The 21,834-nt window shown below is 42.0% G+C and overlaps 2 protein-coding genes across 5 annotated transcripts; one reads left to right on the top strand and one right to left on the bottom strand.

Annotated features, from left to right (window-relative positions):
- Positions 1-160: 160 nt before the first annotated feature.
- trim24 (tripartite motif containing 24) lies at positions 161-18,994 on the bottom strand. Of its 4 annotated transcripts, none has more exons than XM_061075849.1 (20): positions 18,684-18,994; positions 15,900-18,160; positions 14,760-14,878; positions 14,484-14,631; positions 14,149-14,281; positions 8,109-8,225; positions 7,707-7,821; positions 7,455-7,601; positions 7,248-7,362; positions 6,164-6,303; positions 5,696-5,968; positions 5,490-5,612; positions 5,245-5,392; positions 5,067-5,124; positions 4,587-4,713; positions 3,802-4,103; positions 2,363-2,474; positions 2,147-2,221; positions 1,789-1,950; positions 161-1,671 (listed from the first exon to the last, which is right to left on the bottom strand). In XM_061075849.1, exons 2-20 carry the CDS (start codon positions 16,171-16,173, stop codon positions 1,033-1,035), a joined length of 3,327 nt encoding a protein of 1,108 aa, XP_060931832.1. In that variant the 5' UTR covers positions 16,174-18,160; positions 18,684-18,994; the 3' UTR covers positions 161-1,032. The 4 variants fall into 4 exon arrangements, with proteins under 4 accessions (XP_060931832.1, XP_060931840.1, XP_060931856.1 ...); XM_061075857.1 differs by having other exon boundaries at positions 15,900-16,173; XM_061075873.1 differs by having other exon boundaries at positions 5,696-5,947; positions 15,900-18,994.
- Positions 17,426-20,211, top strand: LOC133008644 (aldo-keto reductase family 1 member D1-like). The gene is made up of 9 exons (XM_061075898.1): positions 17,426-17,677; positions 17,758-17,925; positions 18,020-18,136; positions 18,259-18,336; positions 18,782-18,904; positions 19,286-19,395; positions 19,504-19,669; positions 19,764-19,846; positions 19,930-20,211. The coding sequence occupies exons 1-9, from the start codon at positions 17,579-17,581 to the stop codon at positions 19,970-19,972; spliced, it is 987 nt and encodes a 328-aa protein (XP_060931881.1). The 5' UTR covers positions 17,426-17,578; the 3' UTR covers positions 19,973-20,211.
- Positions 20,212-21,834: the final 1,623 nt, after the last annotated feature.

Raw genomic sequence — 21,834 nt, 5'->3', positions numbered from 1 at the left:
CATTTACAGATCAAGCGCAGAGTCGGTTTATAATTAAGTTTTACAGGACTTAAAATAACTCATTTTATTATGAGTTTATGATCTTACAGGAGGATTAAGTTAAAAGTCAAAAAGGTTTGCGATTTAATAAGATACCAGCGAGAAATACAAAACAAAGGGATGACGTAAAAGCATGTTTTTAATGATGCAGACGGACAAGGTCACAATCTGGAAAACACACCGCTGTCAGAGGCTGACAAGAACAATATGATAATTGTGTCTCTGAACAATCTCTGAGCGATAATATTTCAATAAATAAAAGTCTGTGAAGAAACACAACAAGGCGGCTGCGTGATGAATCATCTTTGGGATTCAGGGGAGTAAGAGACCTTGAAGTGGACACATTTCTTTTTAAAACTAACCGTGATAACAATTTCTGATTTGTTCCCACAAAGTTATCCATCACATCGTCACACTGATATAAGGGTCACTTCTTTGTACAGTATATACAGCAGCCCTATTTGTTGGATACGAAGCTTATCAAAATAATAAAATAGAAAATAATACTATTGCAATAAAACACCACTTGCTTATGAACCAGGTGGCTGGTACAAGTCTATAAAGACACAAAAACAGAGGCATTAATATTTATATTAAGACATCGCACATGCATTTCTGATCCAAAGTCTTGTTTCCTTACTCCAGCTGCAGCGTTTGTGCCTGGAGTTCATGGCGTCATTATATACAGTGATTAGGTAATGGATGATAACGTACACACTATCCTATCAACAATCAGTTGTGTGCTTCTTAGTGTCGTCATCATCACAAAACTGTAACCTTTGTATAGCGATAACACAAAGAACTTATTCAGTCCCTTAAATGTGCATCACTCTCACTAAATACGTCTCTTCAGTAAAGCCGGACGCTTTTCCCCCCTATTGCAAATATAACCTGGTACAAAATCTGATTGCAGCACATGGAGGTCCCCACTGGGGCCGATTCTGCGGAAGACTAAAATCCTCTTTTTTCCACTTTCTCTCCATTGTCAACCATCTACGCTGACTCCTCCTTGGCTGTGTCTGCCGCCTCCTCCTCCTGGGTTTCGGCCGCATCTACAGTCATCTCTGCAGGGAGGTCAGGGTTCTCTTCCTTTGTGGAGCAGGGAGCGACCCCGTCTTTTGAGTCACTATCAGCAGCGAGAGGGCTTTTCACCTCCTTCACGGGAGCCTTCTCGTCCTTCTCAACCTCCTCTGTAGGAGAAGTGGCGTCCTGAGCGGTGGCAACCTTCTCCTCTGACTCCTTCTCCTCCGTCTCCTTCTCTTCCATCTCCTTCTCGTCTGGATCCTTCTCTTTCTCCTCCTTCTCCTCTTTCTCCTTCTTGCTCGTGTTGGTTGCCTTCTCCTCAGTTTCCAACTTTTCCTCCTCTTCTGCGGCCGGCGCTTCTTCCAGAGGACCAAAATCCTCTTCCACAGGGGGGATTCCTGGTCCTGCAGGACTCTGTGGTTTGTCAACTTCCATGGGCGCCACATTGTCTGCCATCATTTCCTCATCTTCATCGATCTCGTCCTCTAAAGGAGGGATCATCTGCTCTTCCCTCCCACCAGGGAAGATCTTATCTGGGTAGGCGAGCTTCAGCTGCTCCTCAAAGTACTCTTCCAAGTACACGCCTGCGCTGCCCACTTCTGAGGTCACCTGGACAGTCAGTGCACAGAAAGGACAATGAAAGAGGAAGTTTGCTATTGAGCCCATAAATGAGTGTTAGTTAAGTTGTTAAGTTGATTTAGGTAATTTGTGAAACGTGATCTTTACCTTGTAATATTTTGCACAGTTGAAAAATATGAGCCTGACATCGGCGACAAATCCCTCCAGACACATATAATATTCACCGTCCTGCGACTTAGACTCCAGTCTCCTCTTCACTATCGACAAATCCATCGGCGTCTTGATCAGCTCTTTGTACCGTTTGGTCTCCTACATGGGGAAAAGAATTAAAAGTTTGAGATAGGGTTGGTAATCCAGGAAAAGCTAGCAAGGGATGGCTAAACTTGGAAAATATGCAACCGAAATCAAATGTCCAGCAGACCCGTGGCCAGTTCTATTTTCTATCCAACAGAGTTTTTGTTTTTAATTCTACTGATAGAACAGAACACTGGATACAGATTCTTACCGATGGAGAAGCAGGCTGCTGGAAGTCAGTGCTGAAGTCATTGCAGAACAGACGCAGGAGCAACCTCTCACAGCTCTGAATAAATAAAAGGAGGAAAGATTAGGTTCAACTCATGCAAACTGTTCAGGAGAAGGCATTCGATCTTGATGGAAGATAAGGGCCCCTCACAATAAGATTAATATATAAACAGCAGATGAGGAAACTGAGTGAGCGTACCCTTCTATTGACCGGTGAGAATTCATCAGAGGCGACCTCATCCTTTCTGTCGGAGTCGTACACCATCTCAGGTGAGACCAGGTCTCGGCAGAATGAACAGAACCACTCGCCACTGAGGAGAGGAGAGATGTGAGGACACCGAGAGCTGTCAGGACACGTGTGAGGATTAACAAGTTCACAGGGCCGTCGGCACCTGGAGAAGAGCTCATCAGCTTCTTCATCATTAGTCTTCACGTAGAATCCTCTTATTAGCTCTACTCTAATTACAATAAGAGATAAGAAATACAGGAACTATTGTGTGAAGGAGGTGTAATGCTTAAGACAGCAAATAAATGAAAACATTTTATATTTACCCTTTTGCTCAAGTATTTGTATTAGTGTATCTACTGTGCTTTCCAGATCTTCCTTCATCATTTTTTAATATAATCAAAGGTGACGGTAGTACATTTTCATATTTTGTAATTGTTAAAAAATGGTTAGAAAAAAAAGGAATTCTTGAGCTGTCAAGTTTAAATAAGTCAGTACAAGGGAAAGTGAAACTGACCTGAAACACTTACCAACACCCTTAGAATCTCAATACTTACTTATCATTAATAATACCGAAAGTTAGGTAGTTATTGGAAATAGTCCCTCAACCTCCTTATTTTGGAATTAGACAAAGTTGCACACATTATCAAGCCGTAGAAGTCAGGTCTCGGTGGAATGAAAGTGAGCATTATCAAACGTCACATCTTATTGCGTCTGTTATTTTACTTTGTCAAAGCCCACAAAGATCAAATTGAGCCACTGAGCAGCAGTAGATGTTGAATTCAGCCAGTGACCACTAACGACTGTGAGAGCTGTGACAAGGCAGCGGAGTTCACTCCAGCACAGATTAAAAACTCACAGCACCATATGTTCTGGACACTAACACACTGGAACTATTTAGAAGCAATTCCTAGGAAAGCTACATTTCAGCGACGTCTCACTGATGGAACACTACACCCTCTATGACACGGATTGGTATAATACACAAAGCAAAGAAATACATCATGCTCGATTGGACCTATACTCCGAAAAATAAATGAGGTGTCTTTTTTCTCCTCTCTTCTTTTCCTTTAGTGGGTCTGTTGATTGCCTATTTAAAAATTTGAAGACTAATTAAGAAATAATTGAAAAAAGATAACTAACTGTTGTTTACAGTTGTTGTGTGGCTAGGGAGAGAGAGGTCTGGGATATCCTACCTCCGAGACCTGAGCCTGGATAAGCTAATGGATGGATAACTGTGATAAATGTTTTTCTAAGACCAAATGTGCAGCTAGTAAAGCTTCAAAAATCACACTCTCCATCGGGTACCATATTATTTATTAACTCCTTCCTATTAATTCCTGTGGTGGCACCCAACATACGGTGTAAATGTTTGACATCCCCGTGTCACCTGAGACAGTCTTGTCTCTCACCTTGGGGACTCGTTCAGCGATGGGATGTGGCAGGACAGGTGGAAAACTTTGGGACACTTGTCGCAACACAGCAGCTCTCCTCCGTTCTGACACACGGCGCACCAGTCCTCGTTGGGATCGTCCTCCGGCTCCGCTCTCTTCACAGACTCTGGCTGAGCAACGGGCTGAGGACACTGCTCTTTCCCAGTGTCGGACTCTGATACGGGGACCGGGTTTGGGACAGACGCCTTCTGCTGCAGCCGGGGGTTTGCCTGAGCCCCGGTGCTGCTGTCGGGCAGGCTGGACCCAACGCTGGACTGCACCTGTAGCCAATGAAAATTCAGGATATATACAATCAAGTTACAATGACTTACGGTAACAAAAAAGACATAATAAGAAAGAAAGGACTTGATATTTTTGATTAAGGAGACAGAATAGTCCTTTAACTTCAGATGTTTTCATGGATATGTCGTAAAAATCTGTATAAATAAGTTTATTAGCACATCGACACCGGCGTCAGCTCGTATCGCCAAAAGCTCTCAAATGAAGTTGTCTTTCCAAGTTGACATATTTGGTTGGTGTTTTCTACATGTATGACACCTCTTTTTCATCCAGACATATTTGTATTCTTCCAGGTTCACATCTGTCTCATGTTAGAAACATCATCAATGCACCCTTTTACTGGGGGGCTGGCAGGAGAACACGTCTGGAGCAACTGACTCTCAGATGCAGATCCTCCTCCGCCACTTTAGGGAACCTTTAACAACATATTACACAACTAAATATAATTTTTAATTTTTTCTTACAAAATGAACTTCATCCTCGTCCTCTGGTTCATCTTTGATGATGATAATGGGCCCAGGCGACGTCCTTCTTCGTCGCTTGGCTGAGGGGGCAGACGTCGGCTCAGAACTCTGCTTCCAGGAAGACGTCCTTCATCGCACAGATTGTCAGAGACAGGAGAAGAAGATAATCACCAAAGTAGTTTGAACAAATACACATTGACCTTGGTTTCTTCAGCTGCATTTGTATTTTTTATATTTTAGGCTTAGATAATGATTGTAAACAGTGACGTAACCAAAGGCTATCAAAAAAGTGACAATCTAAAATAATTTCAAACAAACCTCAGAATAAAAAAATCTGACAAAGGTCAACAGTTTCATGATTAGATACAGCTAAGCCGAGAATATGCATTAGATAATAGCAACATTTGTTACTTCAAGTACTGTCCTGAAAACTAAACTTTGACAATTTAAAAGTCCTGTTTTATCAGGATCTTTTCTTACCCTGTGCCTCGGTCTGAAGACGAAGGTTTGGCCATCGGGGAGTTCTGCCTTGCTTGAACTAGAGAAAAGAGGATGATAAAAAAACAACTTTAAAAATCTGGAACTTGTGATGTAAAGGATTCCTCATATTCATAGAGTTTTCTTCTGGCTGCGACTCGACTGAAGCTCAGACACTGACCTGTCATGTGGTTAAGTGTGCTTGTTTTATCTGTTGATGCTGAGGCGAGATTTGGAACGTAGCTTGGTTTGGGGATGGAGATGGAGATGGAGGGAACCGTTGCGCTGGCCTCACTCCTCTTCAGGAAGGAGGGCTCAGGCATGCCCCTCTGAAGAAAACAAAACAAATATAGGCTGTAATTAACTAGACGTTCAAAATCCTGCTAATGTCAGACTGAAAATCTCTTTTGTCCCTCGTGTACAGACCTGATGTAGGGACATCTGTGTCGCTGCTCCGGCAGACAGAGGCTGTGGGTAGCGAGAAGCACCCTGCAACACATCCCCGGGTTTAGGAGGGAAGCTGGAGCTATTGATCAGATCTCTCAGAGACTAGATGTGGAAAAAAATTAAGTTGAAAGCTTAGTTCAGATTGTACATCCAGTACATCCAGTTTCAAACCTGCACTCACTTACCTGAGAAGGTGTGAATCCCGTGTTGTGAAGCATGGAGGAAGTGGGACTTCTCGTGCTGGGCTGGGAACTCCCATACCTGCGTCCCGGTTGTGCCAAACCTAGGGGTCCCTGGGAGGGGGAGGATCCTCCGTGGACGGGCCTGGTCGGCGGCAGAGGGCCAGGGGGTCCAGGGGGTCCAGGGGGTCCAGGGGGTCCCGGGAGCCGGACGTTCTGGTACCAGGACCAGTGGTTGGGAGGGGGCTGTCTGTGGGACTGTTGGGAAAGCTTGTCAACCTTGGACAAAGGGGTGGTTGAACAGTTTCAGTGCTGGAAGAGGCTGTACTTTAATTGTGATCTTAGAAGATAAAGAGCACTTAGAACACTTCACAGTTCTCGAGAGGTAAGCAAAGAGTACAAATAAATATTCATCTCTATCCCCTTACTTTTTACGCATGACTAGTTAACTTGTCAGGGAATCAAAACCACTACCTGCATCTGGAGCTGGGCCAGCGTGCTCTGACGCTGCTGAGCGGAGAGCGACAGAGCTGCAGCAGCCGCCTCTGCTCTGGGAGGTGCTTGGTGGTTGGGGATTGGCGCTCGTCCCGGGCCCCTTTCTACCGTCAGAGCACCTGGACAACACAAGCAAATAATAACTATGAATAATAACCCAGTCCTCTGATTGATGGGGACTCACACAGTTCATTAGGGTTCAATAATTTAGCTTTGGACTTTTGTTAAGGATTAAAATCGATGCAGTACAACTTGACATTTCATCTTTTTCTTGTCAAAACCTGCTGCCTGAAATCAGTTAACTACTGAAAAAACGATAAACAGACTTTGATGTGTAAAAGTTCTCCTTTAAAGACAATCAACTGTTGCTGGCTTTCAGAAAATAATGGACTTTATAGAAATGTTCTACAATGTACAGAATGTCTAGCGCTGGTCTCACAAAAACATTGCATTGATCAAATACCTATTTCTCTGTATGTATGTATCTAACATTGATATGTTTATCTCATAAAGCACCATAATTTGAATCGCAGATGCAGTAAAGATATTCATCCAGGTGATTTTCCCTTCTTCTATTTTTCTGTCACGTTTAAGACTAAGGTTAGCACCACATACATGTGCAAAAATAAAATGTTTGATAATCCATAATTTAATATTTTCAAGAACGAATGGGAGATTAAGAAAAATGCTATGAAGGCCAGGGAGATTAATACAATGGAAAGTGTAGATGTAAATTTAATCTGTATTGTTTACTAAATTCAAAGAGCACTCTGACAAAGATAGAACGAAGGTGCAGGAAGATATGGTCGACAATTCTTTCCAAGAAACTGCACAGAACTGTGGATTTACTTTTGAAAGAACATATTTTCCTCCTCCCTGATGTAGATATTTTAACATTATAAATCATCAAAGATTCTGGGTCTAACCTTTAATCACAATGGGCTTCAATTCTGGAAAGCTGTCATGTCGTCAATATTTGTTTAAAGTCTATGTATTTCTGCAGTCAGCCAGCATCACTGCTGATTGCACATAAAGCGAGAGTTTCTGATAATGTGATTCTTACCAAGGTCTACGTTAGTGGCCCAGAAACCGGAGCGACACTGGAAGCGAACTGAACTCTGAGGGACGATGGAGGGATTACAGCTTGCTCTCATCAGGTAATGGATCTGGTAAAGGATCTAGGAGACAACAGAGAGGGACATTCAACAAGTGTCACTGAAACCATAACAGAATTGTCACATTTTGTCAAGTAATTATTGTAAAAACTCACCAGTCTCTTGCAGTACAGCAGAGCTGTTCCACTGTGGCTGGCTGTGGCCGATTTTGTGAAGCTTATTACATGATCGAGGTGCCGTCTCAGCGAGTTGACGTCGTCTTGTTGCTTTTTCAAACTAAGCTCGTGTTCTTTAGTTAGACCCTGAGATCATGAAATAAAAAAAAATAAAAAAACATATCTCACAATTGACTTTGAAAAAGTCTTTATTTTTTTACACTATGCAGATAAAAAAACAAAACACGGTACCTCAAGCTGGTTAACCAGAATCTTCCCCTTCCTGTTGATCTCCATGATCAGGTTACAAATGGACTTCTTTATTTCATTTGTTACAGACTTACGGTTTTCTTCAACTTGTTGAAGTCTGAGAGAATCAAAGAGAAAATGAAAAATAGCTGTAATATCATCCATTACATTGACCCAACGTCTTTTCGAATATCGTAAAAATTTCCTGAAATGAAAGTCTCATATATATGCAGCATTTCAGTCTTCTAAGGCAAGTGATTTGCTGAAATTAAGTTTTAAACACATTCTATTACACCTGCAGTGCATATAGACCAGAGGCCTGTACTACGAAGCAGGATTTGCGGTAATCTGGGTAAATTCAGGTTTAGTCCCAATTACGATCACAGCTGTAGAAACAAACTTTACCCGTTGCTGATACAGCTAGACACTTCTTCAATGGATTTTCGTTTCTCTTGTAACTGCTGCGTCATGTTCTCCAGGTACTGCCTGTGGTTTCTGTAAGCATCCTCCAAAAACTGGTAGCTGGACACAAAGAAGATCAAAGTGTGTGATAAACAGAAAAAATAACTCCTTCTCCTGAATTAATCATTGGGTATTTTTTGGGAACAGACAATGGGGCTTTAAAATAAATACTGACACCTCAATGAGAGAGACACGAACAGAAAAACTTAAAGGAATCATGATGTTGATGTGTTTCTTTTAATGATTTTGAACTGTACATTGGATTTCTGACCGGCGCTGACAGGCTTTTCTGTGATGCTCAGACATCATGTGTTTGTCCAGTTTGTCCCTTCTGTAGGACTGGCAGGGAGACTCTAGAAATGGCCGGGTAAACTGTCTGTTTATGCTGTTTACATATTCAACAGAACATTCCTAAAACCAAAAAGAAAACTGAAATAATCCCCTATTCATTCTCTATGAACTGTAATTTATCTATCTATCTGGCTATCTATTTATTTATGCATGCATGTATATATGCATGTATGTAATGTATGTATTTACTGACTTCCATAAGTAACCTGGATTGCCGGAATCCGGAAACATTTTTGGATCAGGTACTTATGTTTATCGCATCTACACGAAGCCCTGTCACGAAAACACAGAAGCGCTGGAGCGGTGTGGTTGAAATCGCTGTAAAGACGTTATGGAGCATGCGCATTAAGTGAAAGAAGACTAAAGTCGAGATCCTATTAGCAATCTTCCCACAACGACTTCTCTACCACCTGAAATCACTGTTACCACAGCAATCAAACAGGACTCAATGTTTCCCCTAGGTTTACAGCTTTGGGGGGGGGGACAGACACGGACACAAAACCTTAAAGGAATCATGATGTTAATGTGTTTCTTTTAATGATTTTGAACTGTACATTGGATTTCTGACCGGCACTGACAGGCTATTCTGTGATGCTCAGACGTCATGTGTTTGTCCAGTTTGTCCCTTCTGTAGGACTGGCAGGGAGACTCTAGAAATGGCCGGGTCTGGTTTCTTCTCACAACTGCCTGTTTATGCTGTCTACGTATTCGACAGAACATTCCTAAAACCAGTGGTGTATAAAGTACTTGAAAGCCATACTTGAGTAAAAGTACAGATATCTTACTTGAAAGTGACTCCGGTTAAAGTAAAAGTCACCCGTCAGAAAATGACTTGAGTAAAAGTCTTAGAGTTGCTCATATTAAATGTACTTAAGTATCAAAAGTATCTGGTGTTGAAATGTACTTAAGTATCAAAAGTAAAAGTACAAGTTCCAAAATTAAAAATGCTAAGTGCTTTTTATAGTAGGCCTATACAGACACAAAACAACCCAAAATTGTTCAGTTCAGGATTTATTTCAACTGACTGAAAAATTATAACAACAATATATAATGTATAATTTTACAAATTTGGAACCCGAGATGCTGAGGTTAAAAAAGTATTGGACAAGTGCATCTGAACTTCTAGCGACAACAAAGAATCAATACAACAGAATAAACAAGTGCCTCTTGATTCTACCTAAGAACATTAATAGACCAAATTAACCTTTTGTGTCTATTAGCTGTATTTTGAAACTGCCTGGATGTTTACCTGACAAGTACAGATATCTTACTTGAAAGTGACTCCGGTTAAAGTAAAAGTCACCCGTCAGAAAATGACTTGAGTTAAAGTCTTAGAGTTGCTCATATTAAATGTACTTAAGTATCAAAAGTATCTGGTGTTGAAATGTACTTAAGTTTCAAAAGTACAAGTACAAGTACCAAATTTTATTTCAACTGACTAAAAAATTATAACAACATTACAAATTTTGAACCCGAGATGCTGAGGTTAAAATAGTATTGGACAAGTGGTATCTGAACTTCTAGCGACAACAAAGAATCAACACAACAGAATAAACAAGTGCCTCTTGATTCTACCTAAGAACACTAATAGACCTGCCACTAATAGACCAAATGAACATTTTGTGTCTATTAGCTGTATTTTGCATTTTAACTGCCTGGATGTTTACCTGCCTATATACCTGCCCGCCAGCTTGTCCACGCATCTACATGTAAGCCTGTTTATTTATCATTAGACTATCTTCACTGAATGGGCCTGGGGTTGTGTTTGCATTTGTTTCCAGCAGGGTGACAATACACCTGTAGGGTATCTTGCCTGTAGGGACGACAAAGTGAAGACACAACCCTGCCTGAAGTTGTACACATTAGCCAGTTTGTACAATACATATATAAGACTCAACAGCTTCTAAGTTGTGTTGAGTCAGCACAAAGGGCGACTAAGGATTGGAATTGGCAATATATAGATATATAATATCTTTGCAAAAATTATATTGGCATTATAGTGAGTGGAAAACTGGGCCTGATTACCCAGGGTTCCATTTGGGAGGTCCATTAAAAAAATGAATTGTGTGCGTGAATATGCAGTAGTAGTAGTCCATGACACAGTGTTTGTTTTTGGTTGTGTTGGCTGAAAGTTGTTTTTGCGTTTGCTTATATAATTGGTTGTGTTGTTTGTTTTTCCATCTCGACTTGTTTTAAATCTGTTTGTTTTGTTTACTTGGACGTGTAAGACTAAGTAGACACGGGCAACCATTGATAGTCTATTTGCCAACAGTTTTTTTTTAAACCAACTACATCCAATATTTTGTTTAAGAAAAGTTAACCACTTGCTGCTTCGAGCTATGTATTTATGTGCAGATGTTGACACGAAGCAGGAAAGGGAAAACGAATGTGAATCAAAAAGGAATACCTTCAAAAAATTATGTAAAGTCACCTAATAAAAGCCCTCGAAAAGCCAATTAATTTGCCTGAATAATAATCCTTACAATTTCAATAGGGCCACATGTCTGTCAGTGCCTGGGCCCTAATAATAAAGACTGAACCGAGCTCCTGCAGGAGCGAGAGAGCGAGAGAGAGGGGCGCCGTGTGTAAAGCTGCACGTTCCGCCAACCTCCGCTGCTCAAGTAACAAGCCAGTTTTGAGAATGTAAGAAGTAGAAAGTACAGATATTTGTGCTCAAATGTAGCGAGTAAAAGTTAAAAGTCGTCAGGAAAATAAATACTCAAGTAAAGTACAGATATGTGAAAAATCTACTTAAGTACAGTAACAAAGTATTTCTACTTTGTTACTTCCCACCACTGCCTAAAACCAAAAAGAAAACTGAAATAATCCCCTATTCATTCTCTATGAACTGTAATTTATCTATCTATCTATTTATTTATGCATGCATGTATATATGTATGTATGTAATGTACAGTGTTTCCCCTAGGTTTACAGCTTTTGGGGGGGGGGGGGGACAAACACGGACACAAAAACTTAAAGGAATCATGATGTTAATGTGTTTCTTTTAATGATTTTGAACTGTACATTGGATTTCGGCGCTGACAGGCTATTCTGTGATGCTCAGACGTCATGTGTTTGTCCAGTTTGTCCCTTCTGTAGGACTGGCAGGGAGACTATAAATGGCCGGGTCTGGTTTCCTCTCACAACTGCCTGTTTATGCTGTCTACGTATGCGACATAACATTCTTAAAAACAGTGGTGTATAAAGTACTTGAAAGCCATACTTGAGTAAAAGTACAGATATCTTACTTGAAAGTGACTCCGGTTAAAGTAAAAGTCAACCGTCAGAAAAATGACTTCAGTTAAAGTCTTAGAGTTGCTCATATTAAATGTACTTAAGTATCAAAAGTATCTGGTGTTGAAATGTACTTAAGTATCAAAAGTAAAAGTACAAGTACCAAATTTTATTTCAACTGACTAAAAAATTATAACACTATATATATAATGTATAATTTTAAAAATTTTGAACCCGAGATGCTGAGGTTAAAATAGTATTGGACAAGTGGTATCTGAACTTCTAGAGACAACAAAGAATCAACACGACAGAATAAACAAGTGCCTCTTGATTCTACCTAAGAACACTAATAGACCTGCCACTAATAGACCAAATGAACATTTTGTGTCTATTAGCTGTATTTTGCATTTTAACTGCCTGGATGTTTACCTGCCTGTATACCTGCCCGCCAGCTTGTCCACGCATCTACATGTAAGCCTGTTTATTTATCATTAGACTATCTTCACTGAATGGGCCTGGGGTTGTGTTTGCATTTGTTTCCAGCAGGGTGACAATACACCTGTAGGGTATCTTGCCTGTAGGGACGACAAAGTGAAGACACAACCCTGCCTGAAGTTGTACACATTAGCCAGTTTGTACAATACATATATAAGACTCAACAGCTTCTAAGTTGTGTTGAGTCAGCACAAAGGGCGACTAAGGATTGGAATTGGCAATATATAGATATATAATATCTTTGCAAAAATTATATTGGCATTATAGTGAGTGGAAAACTGGGCCTGATTACCCAGGGTTCCATTTGGGAGCTCCATTAAAAAAATGTATTGTGTGCGTGAATATGCAGTAGTAGTAGTCCATGACACAGTGTTTGTTTTTGGTTGTGTTGGCTGAAAGTTGTTTTTGCGTTTGCTTATATAATTGGTTGTGTTGTTTGTTTTTCCATCTCGACTTGTTTTAAATCTGTTTGTTTTGTTTACGTGGACGTGTAAGACTAAGTAGACACGGGCAACCATTGATAGTCTATTTGCCAACAGTTTTTTTTTTAAACCAACTACTTCCAATATTTTGTTTAAGAAAAGTTAACCACTTTCTGCTTCGAGCTATGTATTTATGTGCAGATGTTGACATGATCTTCTCTGAACTCGGACCCGGAGCAGGAGAGCTCCTCTGGCTGCTCCTCACAGGAGAGTGGGTGTTACCATCATCCACCTGGGAGCGTTTAAAAAACGCGGATATTTTTAACTGCTTCTCAGGTGGTTGATGCGACATGTTTTCAGGTGGATGCTCTCTGTCCACTGGTGGGAGGTTGCTCACCTGTGTGTGCGCGCATTTGGATGGAACTCCGCTGTGCGCGCTACAGAGAGCAGAGGAGAACTCTAACCGCGCGACCGTGTCGAGACAGAAATGCAAGCTATAGACCTGTTTTATAGGAAATGTAACCTTAAAATGATTTATCTAGTGATCTGGCGCCATATTAAAAAATAAAAAATAAAATAAATAATTAACTTGACCTTCCGGGGGGGGGCGGGAGGTGCCGTTGGGGGGGCGCAGCGCCCCCCTAATAGAATGGTAGGGGAAACACTGCCTGCCTGTATACCTGCCTGCCAGCTAGTCGTGAATCGAAAAAGGAATACCTTCAAAAAATTATGTAAAGTCACCTAATAAAAGCCCTCAAAAAGCAAATTAATTTGCCTGAATAATAATCCTTACAATTTCAATGACAGCCAAGCTGGGTCAGAACCTGTCATCCGGTGGTGACTGAACAGATTCTTAAATGGGGCAGGGCGTGCAACACGTGGGCTCTTCTCTGAACTCTGACCCGGAGCAGGAGAGCTGCTCCGGCTGCTTCTCGCAGAAGAGTGGGTGTTACCATCATCCACCTGGGAGCGTTTAAAAAACGCGGATATTTTTAACTGCTTCTCAGGTGGTTCATACGACATGTTTTCAGATGGATGCTCTCTGTCCGCTGGGGGGAGGTTGCTCACCTGTGTGTGCTCGCATGTGTCAGTGTGTGCGCGCATTTGGATGGAACTCCGCCGTGCGCGATACAGAGAGCAGAGGAGAAATCTAACCGCGCGATCATGTCGAGACAGAAAAGCAAGCTATAGACCTGTTTTATAGGAAGAGTAACCTTAAAATGATTTATGTAGAGATCTGGCGCTTTATTAAAAAATAAAAAATAAAAAACTTGACCTTCCAGGGGGGGTGGGAGGTGCCGTTGGGGGGGCGCAGCGCCCCCCTAATAGAATGGTAGGGGAAACACTGAGGCTTGCTAAATTATCTACAGTGCTGTAACAAGCTGCTTCTCCACAGGAGGCTATAAAAGGACCCTGAAAGGAGTCAAAGATGTAAAGAAAAATACACTGTTTTGTGTTAAGGGAGAAAGAACGGCACATACTTGTGATCCTTGTGCTTAAGCAGCTGACAGTCTCGACAGGTGAGTCGGTCACACGTCTCACAGAACAGCTTCAGGGGCTCCTGCTTGTGGATGTCACAAAACACGGGTTTCTGTGTGGAAAGGCCAACTGCTTCTGGGATACAAACAAACAGTACCCACAGCACCTTAAGTGGTTGCAGAATATTCAAAAGAAATCTATATTTGAAAGAATTTATATTATCACTTAACTATAGAATAATGACTGTGCCACCACTTAAGTACAGAAAAAAATGCAGATGTTGACTTTTAAGTTATACTTTTGTTCCAGAGAATTGCTGTGCACACACGGACACTACCTGGAGACATCTCCTCTTTCTGCCGTATGGTGTGATCCCTGGTGAACTTGACCCGCTGGTGCGCCTCAATGCACGTCAGGCACAGAAACTCCACACACTCCACACAGTAACCTGTTGCTTCTGTGTTGTCCTCACAGCTCATACACACCTATTAAACCCGAGTAGAAAGAACACAACCAATTTGTTAACAACTACCAATGTAGTGGTAGGGAGAGTGGTGTCATGAAGCTGAATTGTTGCTCATGTGAGAGGAAAGGCGCAGGATGTGCAGGTGACCTGGCTGCTTTTCTCCATCGTGCTGCTCGGCATCTCAGCAGAGTCCTTGACAAAGAAATTATCCAGCACGTCCATCTCCCAGCATTCCTGTCTGCATACCGGACAGCGGAGGGCGCCCACTGAAGCAAGAGACCAGATCAATCATTCAACACGTCACATCCTATTCACTGACATAGTATTATGTTTTATAATAAATGCACAGCGTTGGCTATTAGTTAAAAGGATCTTCCGACAATGATACCAGCATGAGAAATGCGTCCGATACTGCCTAAAATGCAAGGTCGGACATATGCAAGTATGTGAATCTATGTACTGATCCAATAATAATCTATGTACTTTTAAGTTAAATAGTTTGAACCAGATAAAACTCCAGTTTTCTTTTCCTGGAAATCACTTCTACTTTGCCGCTCCAAAACAGCAGTTGAGCTTGTATTGCAAAAATAACTAAGTATGGTTGAAACCTATGTTGTAGTTGAAAAGTAAGTTTTATGACCTGTATCTAGATACATATACAACATGTCCAAATACTTTATGACCTGAACTGTTAAATGGTCTGACTCTGAACTGCTTATCTTCAAAGGAAACGTATGTAAATCAGTTGTCTGTGTTTAGATTCCACTCTCAACCTGCGCCTACAGAACCAGTCTGAACTGGTTCTGAGAGACAGCCTCTGAGCCCTCCTATATAAGATCCTTTTATTTGACTGTCCTGCATCTTCACTCTGAGATCCTTGTGACTCTCTGTGTTGATCCTAAAAGCCCCTATTGAAATACATAAAGACAAATATGGTGTTCCAGCCTCTTGTATTTCCAGATGTCCATCACAAGCTGTACGGCCACTGGCAGGTGCTGCTGGAGCCCAAATATATCAGCCTACAGAATAATGCAAAAGTACAACACTGTGTGCAGAATCAATGTAAGAGTTCAGAGTAATTGTTATCAGCCAAATGGAACATCCAGAGTGATAAACCCCTATGATGTCAACTTGTTGCTTTCAGCCATACGGGATATCCCAGCATGCCTCACTCCTACCCTTGCTTAATCGCAATCTACCACAGTGTCCTGAACCACAGTGTCCTGAACCACAGCTGCGTCGTGACACTGACAGGACCCGGTGACCCGGTGACGTGTGTGTGCTCACGTGGTTTGTTGAGGTCGACCTGGCCCTGGGAGTCCCGCCGGGGGTCGGCGCTCCGGAAGGGGGGCGGCAGGCACCTCTTGCAGAAGGAGTGGAGGCAGGGCAGCAGCTTGGGCTCCCGGTTGTGGAAGCTCAACTTGCAGCTGGGACAAGTGTCCATGAGCCCGGTGGTGCCCTGCAGCTTGAGCCGCTCCTCCCGGGCGGGCAGGCTCTCCGCCTCGTTCTCCACGATGATGACGATGTCGTCGTTGTCGACATGATCGACACTTTCGTCCATCTGTGCTCCCGGTCGATACAGCGGTGCGATTAAAAACAAAAGCGTCACCTCAGGTTTAAGCTGAAGCCAGCCCGACAGGGGATATCAACACCGACCCGGCGCATTACAACAATAAAGACGCAGCCATTTTAACACCGCAAACTGTGCTTTACTGGACTGTTCGTCCACCGTTGGGCTTGAGTATGACTTCCGGCCTGGAAGCTAAACTAGCGAGCTAGCTTGATTTGAGTGCACATATGCTAAGGGTCAATAAATAGTGATTTCCCCGCGTTTGTTGCGCTTCCCATTAAGCACGGGCAACAATTAATATCTCACGGTCACTTGTGGATTAAAGTGAGGCTACATACAAAGTGTTTAGAGGCTCATGGGTCCCGGGGAAAAGCGACCATCTGTGCGCTGGCTTCTCTAAACACAAACGATGTACATTACCCATAAGCCCCTGCGGTGTCTTAAAGAGACAGTCACACGGGGCTGGTGTCGCGTCGCAGTTTGTTCCCCCGTTTGAATGTGTCCCAAAGCAATGTATGGAAGCCCATTTCCGCCACTGCCAAGAAAAAGAAAAGTGTGTCTCATTATTATGAGATACTAAGTCATAATAATGAGATACTATCTCATAATAACGAGATGCTAATGTCATAATTAGGAGATACACATTTTGTTTTCTTCATGCCAGTGGCGGATATGGACTTCCATAAATATGTAAACCTTTAAAACAATTAAAAATAAAAAAAAACTCCTCGTGGGTAAATGTCGTCTGAATACAAACACCAGCGGAGGGTTCAATATGATAGACTGTGGCTCCCTCAACAACGCTTTCAGAATAAACTGGATCAAGCGATAAGCACTTCTTTTTACCTAAGAAGTGCTTCTTAAAGTAATTCTGCTATGAAACTATAGTATTTGGAATAATGCTATATCTGGAATTAAGCCAATAGCGCACACAATAACCAGTCATTACCTTATGATCAATTGTTTAATAATGGTATTATAAATGTGAGTCAGCTGTTAAATAACGAAGGTCTTCTATGAAAATACTCAGAAAGTACAATTTACCAATCCCTCAAAAAAAAGTCTTTCCTGTTTGAAGCTACACCCTAAAGGTTTTATGTAAGTTTACTCATTGTAAACAGTGTTTATCATTGTAAACATTACCTAAATTTTGGCCTCAACTGACAGTTAGTCGAGGGGCTGTCACAGTCCAGCCCTGCCGACCCTGGGAGGAGTTAGACTCCTCCCAGTTATAAAGACTCTAACTGTTAGAGTCTTTATAATGTTATCTCAGGAGCCACAACAGTGTCAAAGTGCAGCAGAACAGGAATAATCTTATCGCTGTGACGGACATACTCAACCCTGAGCTCTAGACCAGCACGCGTGCAGCTGTGCCGGCTCCAAGAGTCAAACTTGAATGAGAATGAACCTCACAGCTGAGAGCCACTCCATTCCTCTAAGTGATGGGAACAGCATACCCTTGATGGGACTGGGGACATATGGAGACCCTCGCACGGTAAGACACAATGTACATTTACCCAGATTACCCATGGGACATGCAGACTGTATTTCACTGAGTTTACAATTTCCTGACAGACGCCTAAAGGAACTGCATGTGAATCAGTTAAAGTGGCCATTGACACCGGGTACCGACACATTGATGGGGCTTTGGTCTATTTCAACGAACATGAGGTGGGACAAGCGATAAGGGACAAAATTACCGATGGAACCGTGAAGAGAGAAGACATCTTCTACTGTGGGAAGGTTTGTTTGTCTGTGAAGTTACAGCTTACTGGCTACACGGCGGTGAACGCTACACTAACTGTAACAAGTTACAGCTTTTTTTTGTCTCATGCAGCTGTGGAACACATTCCATCCTCCTGAATTAGTGCGACCTGCACTTGAGCAAACGTTGAAGACGTTACAGTTGGACTATGTTGACCTCTATATAGTGGAAATGCCGACTGCATTCAAGGTGAAAACAAGTTAACCTCTGTACCTGTGGATGAAAAACATGGCTTGTCTTTTGTAAACATTGCATTACTGCCAATGATATTATTCCTGTCATTTAAAAAAAAATTCTTTTATTTTCTGAAGCCAGGGGAAACATACTACCCCAGAGATGACAGTGGGAAATATATCTATCATGAGACTGACCTCTGTGCAACATGGGAGGTAATACTTGCCCTCTACTCGCTGTTCAAGAATAAAACGTGTGAGATCAATGTGCAAAACTGAGTTTGAAAACTGTTGTCAAACCCACAATTCACCGATTGGCATATTTATGAGGTCCTTCTAGTCACATTCTCTCTCTCTCTCACTCACTCAATCAGTCACTTACTCTTTCTCTCTCTCACTCACTCTTTCTCTATCTCTCATCCCACTAATCTCTTATACATTAATTATTTGTTATTTGACTATAAAGATCAGCTTTAATCAGTTTACTTAATTTTTTACAGAAGATGTTAAAAGCAAAAAATTTACATTTGATCAGAAACATGGCCTCGGGTCAGGAAACATACCTTTGACAGCAGCCTGTGTTATTTGCCTGTCAAACACACAGTTGGTCCAAAGTTGAACTTGTTGCTTCCCGGCTGTGCCCTGTTTTTACCTCTGTCAGGCTTTGGAGGCTTGCAAAGACGCCGGGCTTGTGAAATCTCTTGGAGTATCCAACTATAACAAGCGACAGCTGGAGCTGATAATGAACAAACCTGGACTGAAACACAAGCCAGTCTCGAACCAGGTACAGACACAGTAGCGATGCGCCTGTATCCTGCAAAGAAGGCGAATGATACAAAGACACTCACGTTGTGCGGTAACAGGTGGAAGAGAACATGCACAGTAAAATGCACCAAGCAATTAAAAAAAAGTGTCGCAATTCAGGGTCAGGCTGTGTTTGAAGACAGATTGCGTTACAGCAGAACAACTAAGCTGGCCCATTTCCTAGAGTGAGGCCAGCGAAATGTCCAATAGTCACACTTTTAAATTTTAGTATCATGCAAATCACAGAAATCCTCGTTAGACCAGACCATCTCATATCTGTTGTGCCTTCATGGTCTTCGCAGCCAACGACTTGTACTTCATGGCCTGCATATGTGTTATATATGTGTTTTTCTAAACATAGGTTGAATGCCATCCCTATTTCACTCAGCCAAAGTTGCTTGAATACTGCCGGGAGAAGGATATTGTCATCGTGGGATACAGCCCCTTGGGGACATCTAGAGACTCATCCTGGTATGGGAGAGGAATGCTCACAAAGAAATATCCCTGCATTTAAAGGTGGCACACATCTGTAGATAAGCAGTTTGCTGTGTCATAGTAAAATACCAGTCTTTCCAACAGGGTGAACCTTAAATGCCCACCACTGCTGGAAGATGAGCTGCTGGTATCGGTTGCCAAAAAGTACAACAAGACCACAGCCCAGGTGGCCCTGAGATTCAACGCGCAGAGAGGAGTGGTGGTCATCCCGAAGAGCTTCAACCCAGTTCGCATAAAGGAGAACTTTCAGGTTTGCTTGTTTGGCCCACCAAGACATGCACCTCGAAATATCAGGGAGGTAATTACGAACCAAGTTGTGATCGATGTCTTTTGAAACTCTGCAGATATTTGACTTCTCTCTGACGGAGGCTGAGATGAAGGCGATTGAGGGGTTGAACAAGGATATCCGTTTCGTGGAGCTCCTCATGTGAGTGCGATGCACACTGCGTGACTGACGCCCTAATCCTCTACTAAACAGATAATGAAGGTTTCTCTCTATTTACTCAACAGGTGGGCAGATCATCCAGAGTATCCGTTCCATGATGAATACTAGACACCACAGATTTCAAGCTGGTTCAGTTTATTAGGGGAGATTTGCTCTCTCTTCTCATGTTGTATCTCCTGTTGTAACTGTCCACCTATTTCTATAAACTGTACTATTACAACTGCATCTTGTAAATCTCCATTCTGTGTTCATTTGACAGTTCTGCCCCAGTGTGTAGAGTAACACCTGTTACCCGCCACCCATATTTGTTACTGTAAAACATACTCATTAAAAAGATTTTAAGCAAAGTGTTCGTTAATACTATAACTCCGAGATTATCAAATCAAAATATTATGGTCTTTGGGTTCGTCCCGAAAGGAGAAGACCGTCCTGTTGTGTGAAAGGATCATGCACATGTAGGTTGTGGACCTACATGCATTACTTTCTAAAACTGTAATGCTTTTTAATTGGAGAACAATATGCTGTGTAATAATACTACAGTGACAAGTGAAAGGGGAGAAAGAGACAAACATATTCCTTAGCAGCCGATATCAGAGTTTCGCAGTTTTGAAAAAGAGCGCTTTCTGTGCCACATCCACACCATTTACTCAAAAGCTTTACTTCAACAACTGTAGACTGTCTGTTGAATTTAGTTAGTTCCCAAAGACACATTTTTTGATCTCATTAGATCCTTTAGATGTTGACATTTATTTGGGGTGATGCTAGCGCTTAGTGAGGGAACTAAACCTTTAAGTGTGTCAAATACACAGGGGCCACAAAGGATTAGGGCTGCAAAACACACACACATACACGCACACAAAGGGTGGAAATGTGATTAGGGAAACACTTTATTTAAAATGCACTTAATCCAGGTCGGGGGGGGGCAGCGGGTGACACCGAGGTCTTAATGCACTGTGCTGATTGTAGGTCATCTGCACTTAAACAAAACTCAGAGCTTAGATGGGGAACTCATTAGAATTGAAAAGCAATTTCCAATATAGACACTGGAATCACTGAGTCTGATTTGGACTATAAACTATAACAAAATGTAGAGTTTAGCAGAGGCAAAGGCAAACAACAATTAACTTTGATGTTTGCCTAGGAATCACAGAATGGTGAATTTCACTGCAGGAAAAAATATCAAAAGAAGACTCAAGATCAAAGCAGACAAAGGCAACCAACCAACCTCCAGTGTGCACTAACACAGTAGATGGTGTCAGTTCACTTTGATGTTGCTTACCACATGACTCAAATCATTTGTAGCTTTTAGGCTGTGGTACACCACTGAGAGTAAGAAAGCAGAAGAGACAAACTGCAGGTGCACAACTTTTTCTCAGTGACAAACAGCAAGATTACTACTCCTGATTTAACCTGACTCCCCCAGCTAAAGAAAGCTTTACCACAATGGCTAATTTCATTGGAACCACCGGGCGAGTTAGTCATAGAGAGGAAGATGACGGGATGGAGTGGAATATACCTTGGCAGGAAAATAGAGATCGCACAGACACGCTGGGTAGGGAGAGGGCCAACACTCAAATGGAACGAAACTGGAGAATCCAGCTTCAACAGGAGCTGCTTGAGAACAGCCAAAAGCTGGAAAGACAGAAATCCCTGAAAGAAATGTATATCAACAGGGAAAAACAAACAAGACAAGACCTTGAGAGGTTGCAGAAGTACAGCAAACCTGAAACCCTCAGCACGACCAATATTGCCTCTCAAGTCAACAACACCATCAAGCAGAAGAAGAAGAAAGAACTCCACAACGATTATGAGGAGTTAAAGGTGGCTCATATGATCAGCGATCATAAATTCACCATAGCACTACAGGATAAGAAGGAGAAAAACCAGGTTCTCCAAGAACAACTGGATAGACTGAGAGCTTCACACCAAGAGATCCGCAAAAGGTATGAAGATCAAATCCTCAAAGCGAG

Source organism: Limanda limanda, chromosome 1 (genome assembly GCF_963576545.1).
Source record: "Limanda limanda chromosome 1, fLimLim1.1, whole genome shotgun sequence".
Classification (NCBI taxonomy): Eukaryota; Metazoa; Chordata; class Actinopteri; order Pleuronectiformes; family Pleuronectidae; genus Limanda; species Limanda limanda.
Note: the sequence above shows the minus strand (reverse complement) of the source record. Positions and strands in the feature narration are given on the sequence as shown.

What these genes read in the sequence shown, in the direction of transcription:
- trim24 (XM_061075849.1), bottom strand. Translation starts at nt 16,173, where the DNA reads ATGGACGAAAGTGTCGATCATGTCGACAACGACGACATCGTCATCATC. An exon ending in TCGCTGAACGAGTCCCCAAG is followed by an intron (nt 2,475 to 3,801) that starts GTGAGAGACAAG and finishes TCCTCTCCTCAG; the next exon opens with TGGCGAGTGGTTCTGTTCAT. An exon ending in ACTGTGCAAAATATTACAAG is followed by an intron (nt 1,672 to 1,788) that starts GTAAAGATCACG and finishes CTGACTGTCCAG; the next exon opens with GTGACCTCAGAAGTGGGCAG.
- LOC133008644 (XM_061075898.1), top strand. Translation starts at nt 17,579, where the DNA reads ATGAGAATGAACCTCACAGCTGAGAGCCACTCCATTCCTCTAAGTGAT. An exon ending in CATATGGAGACCCTCGCACG is followed by an intron (nt 17,678 to 17,757) that starts GTAAGACACAAT and finishes ATTTCCTGACAG; the next exon opens with ACGCCTAAAGGAACTGCATG. An exon ending in ACCTCTGTGCAACATGGGAG is followed by an intron (nt 18,337 to 18,781) that starts GTAATACTTGCC and finishes TACCTCTGTCAG; the next exon opens with GCTTTGGAGGCTTGCAAAGA.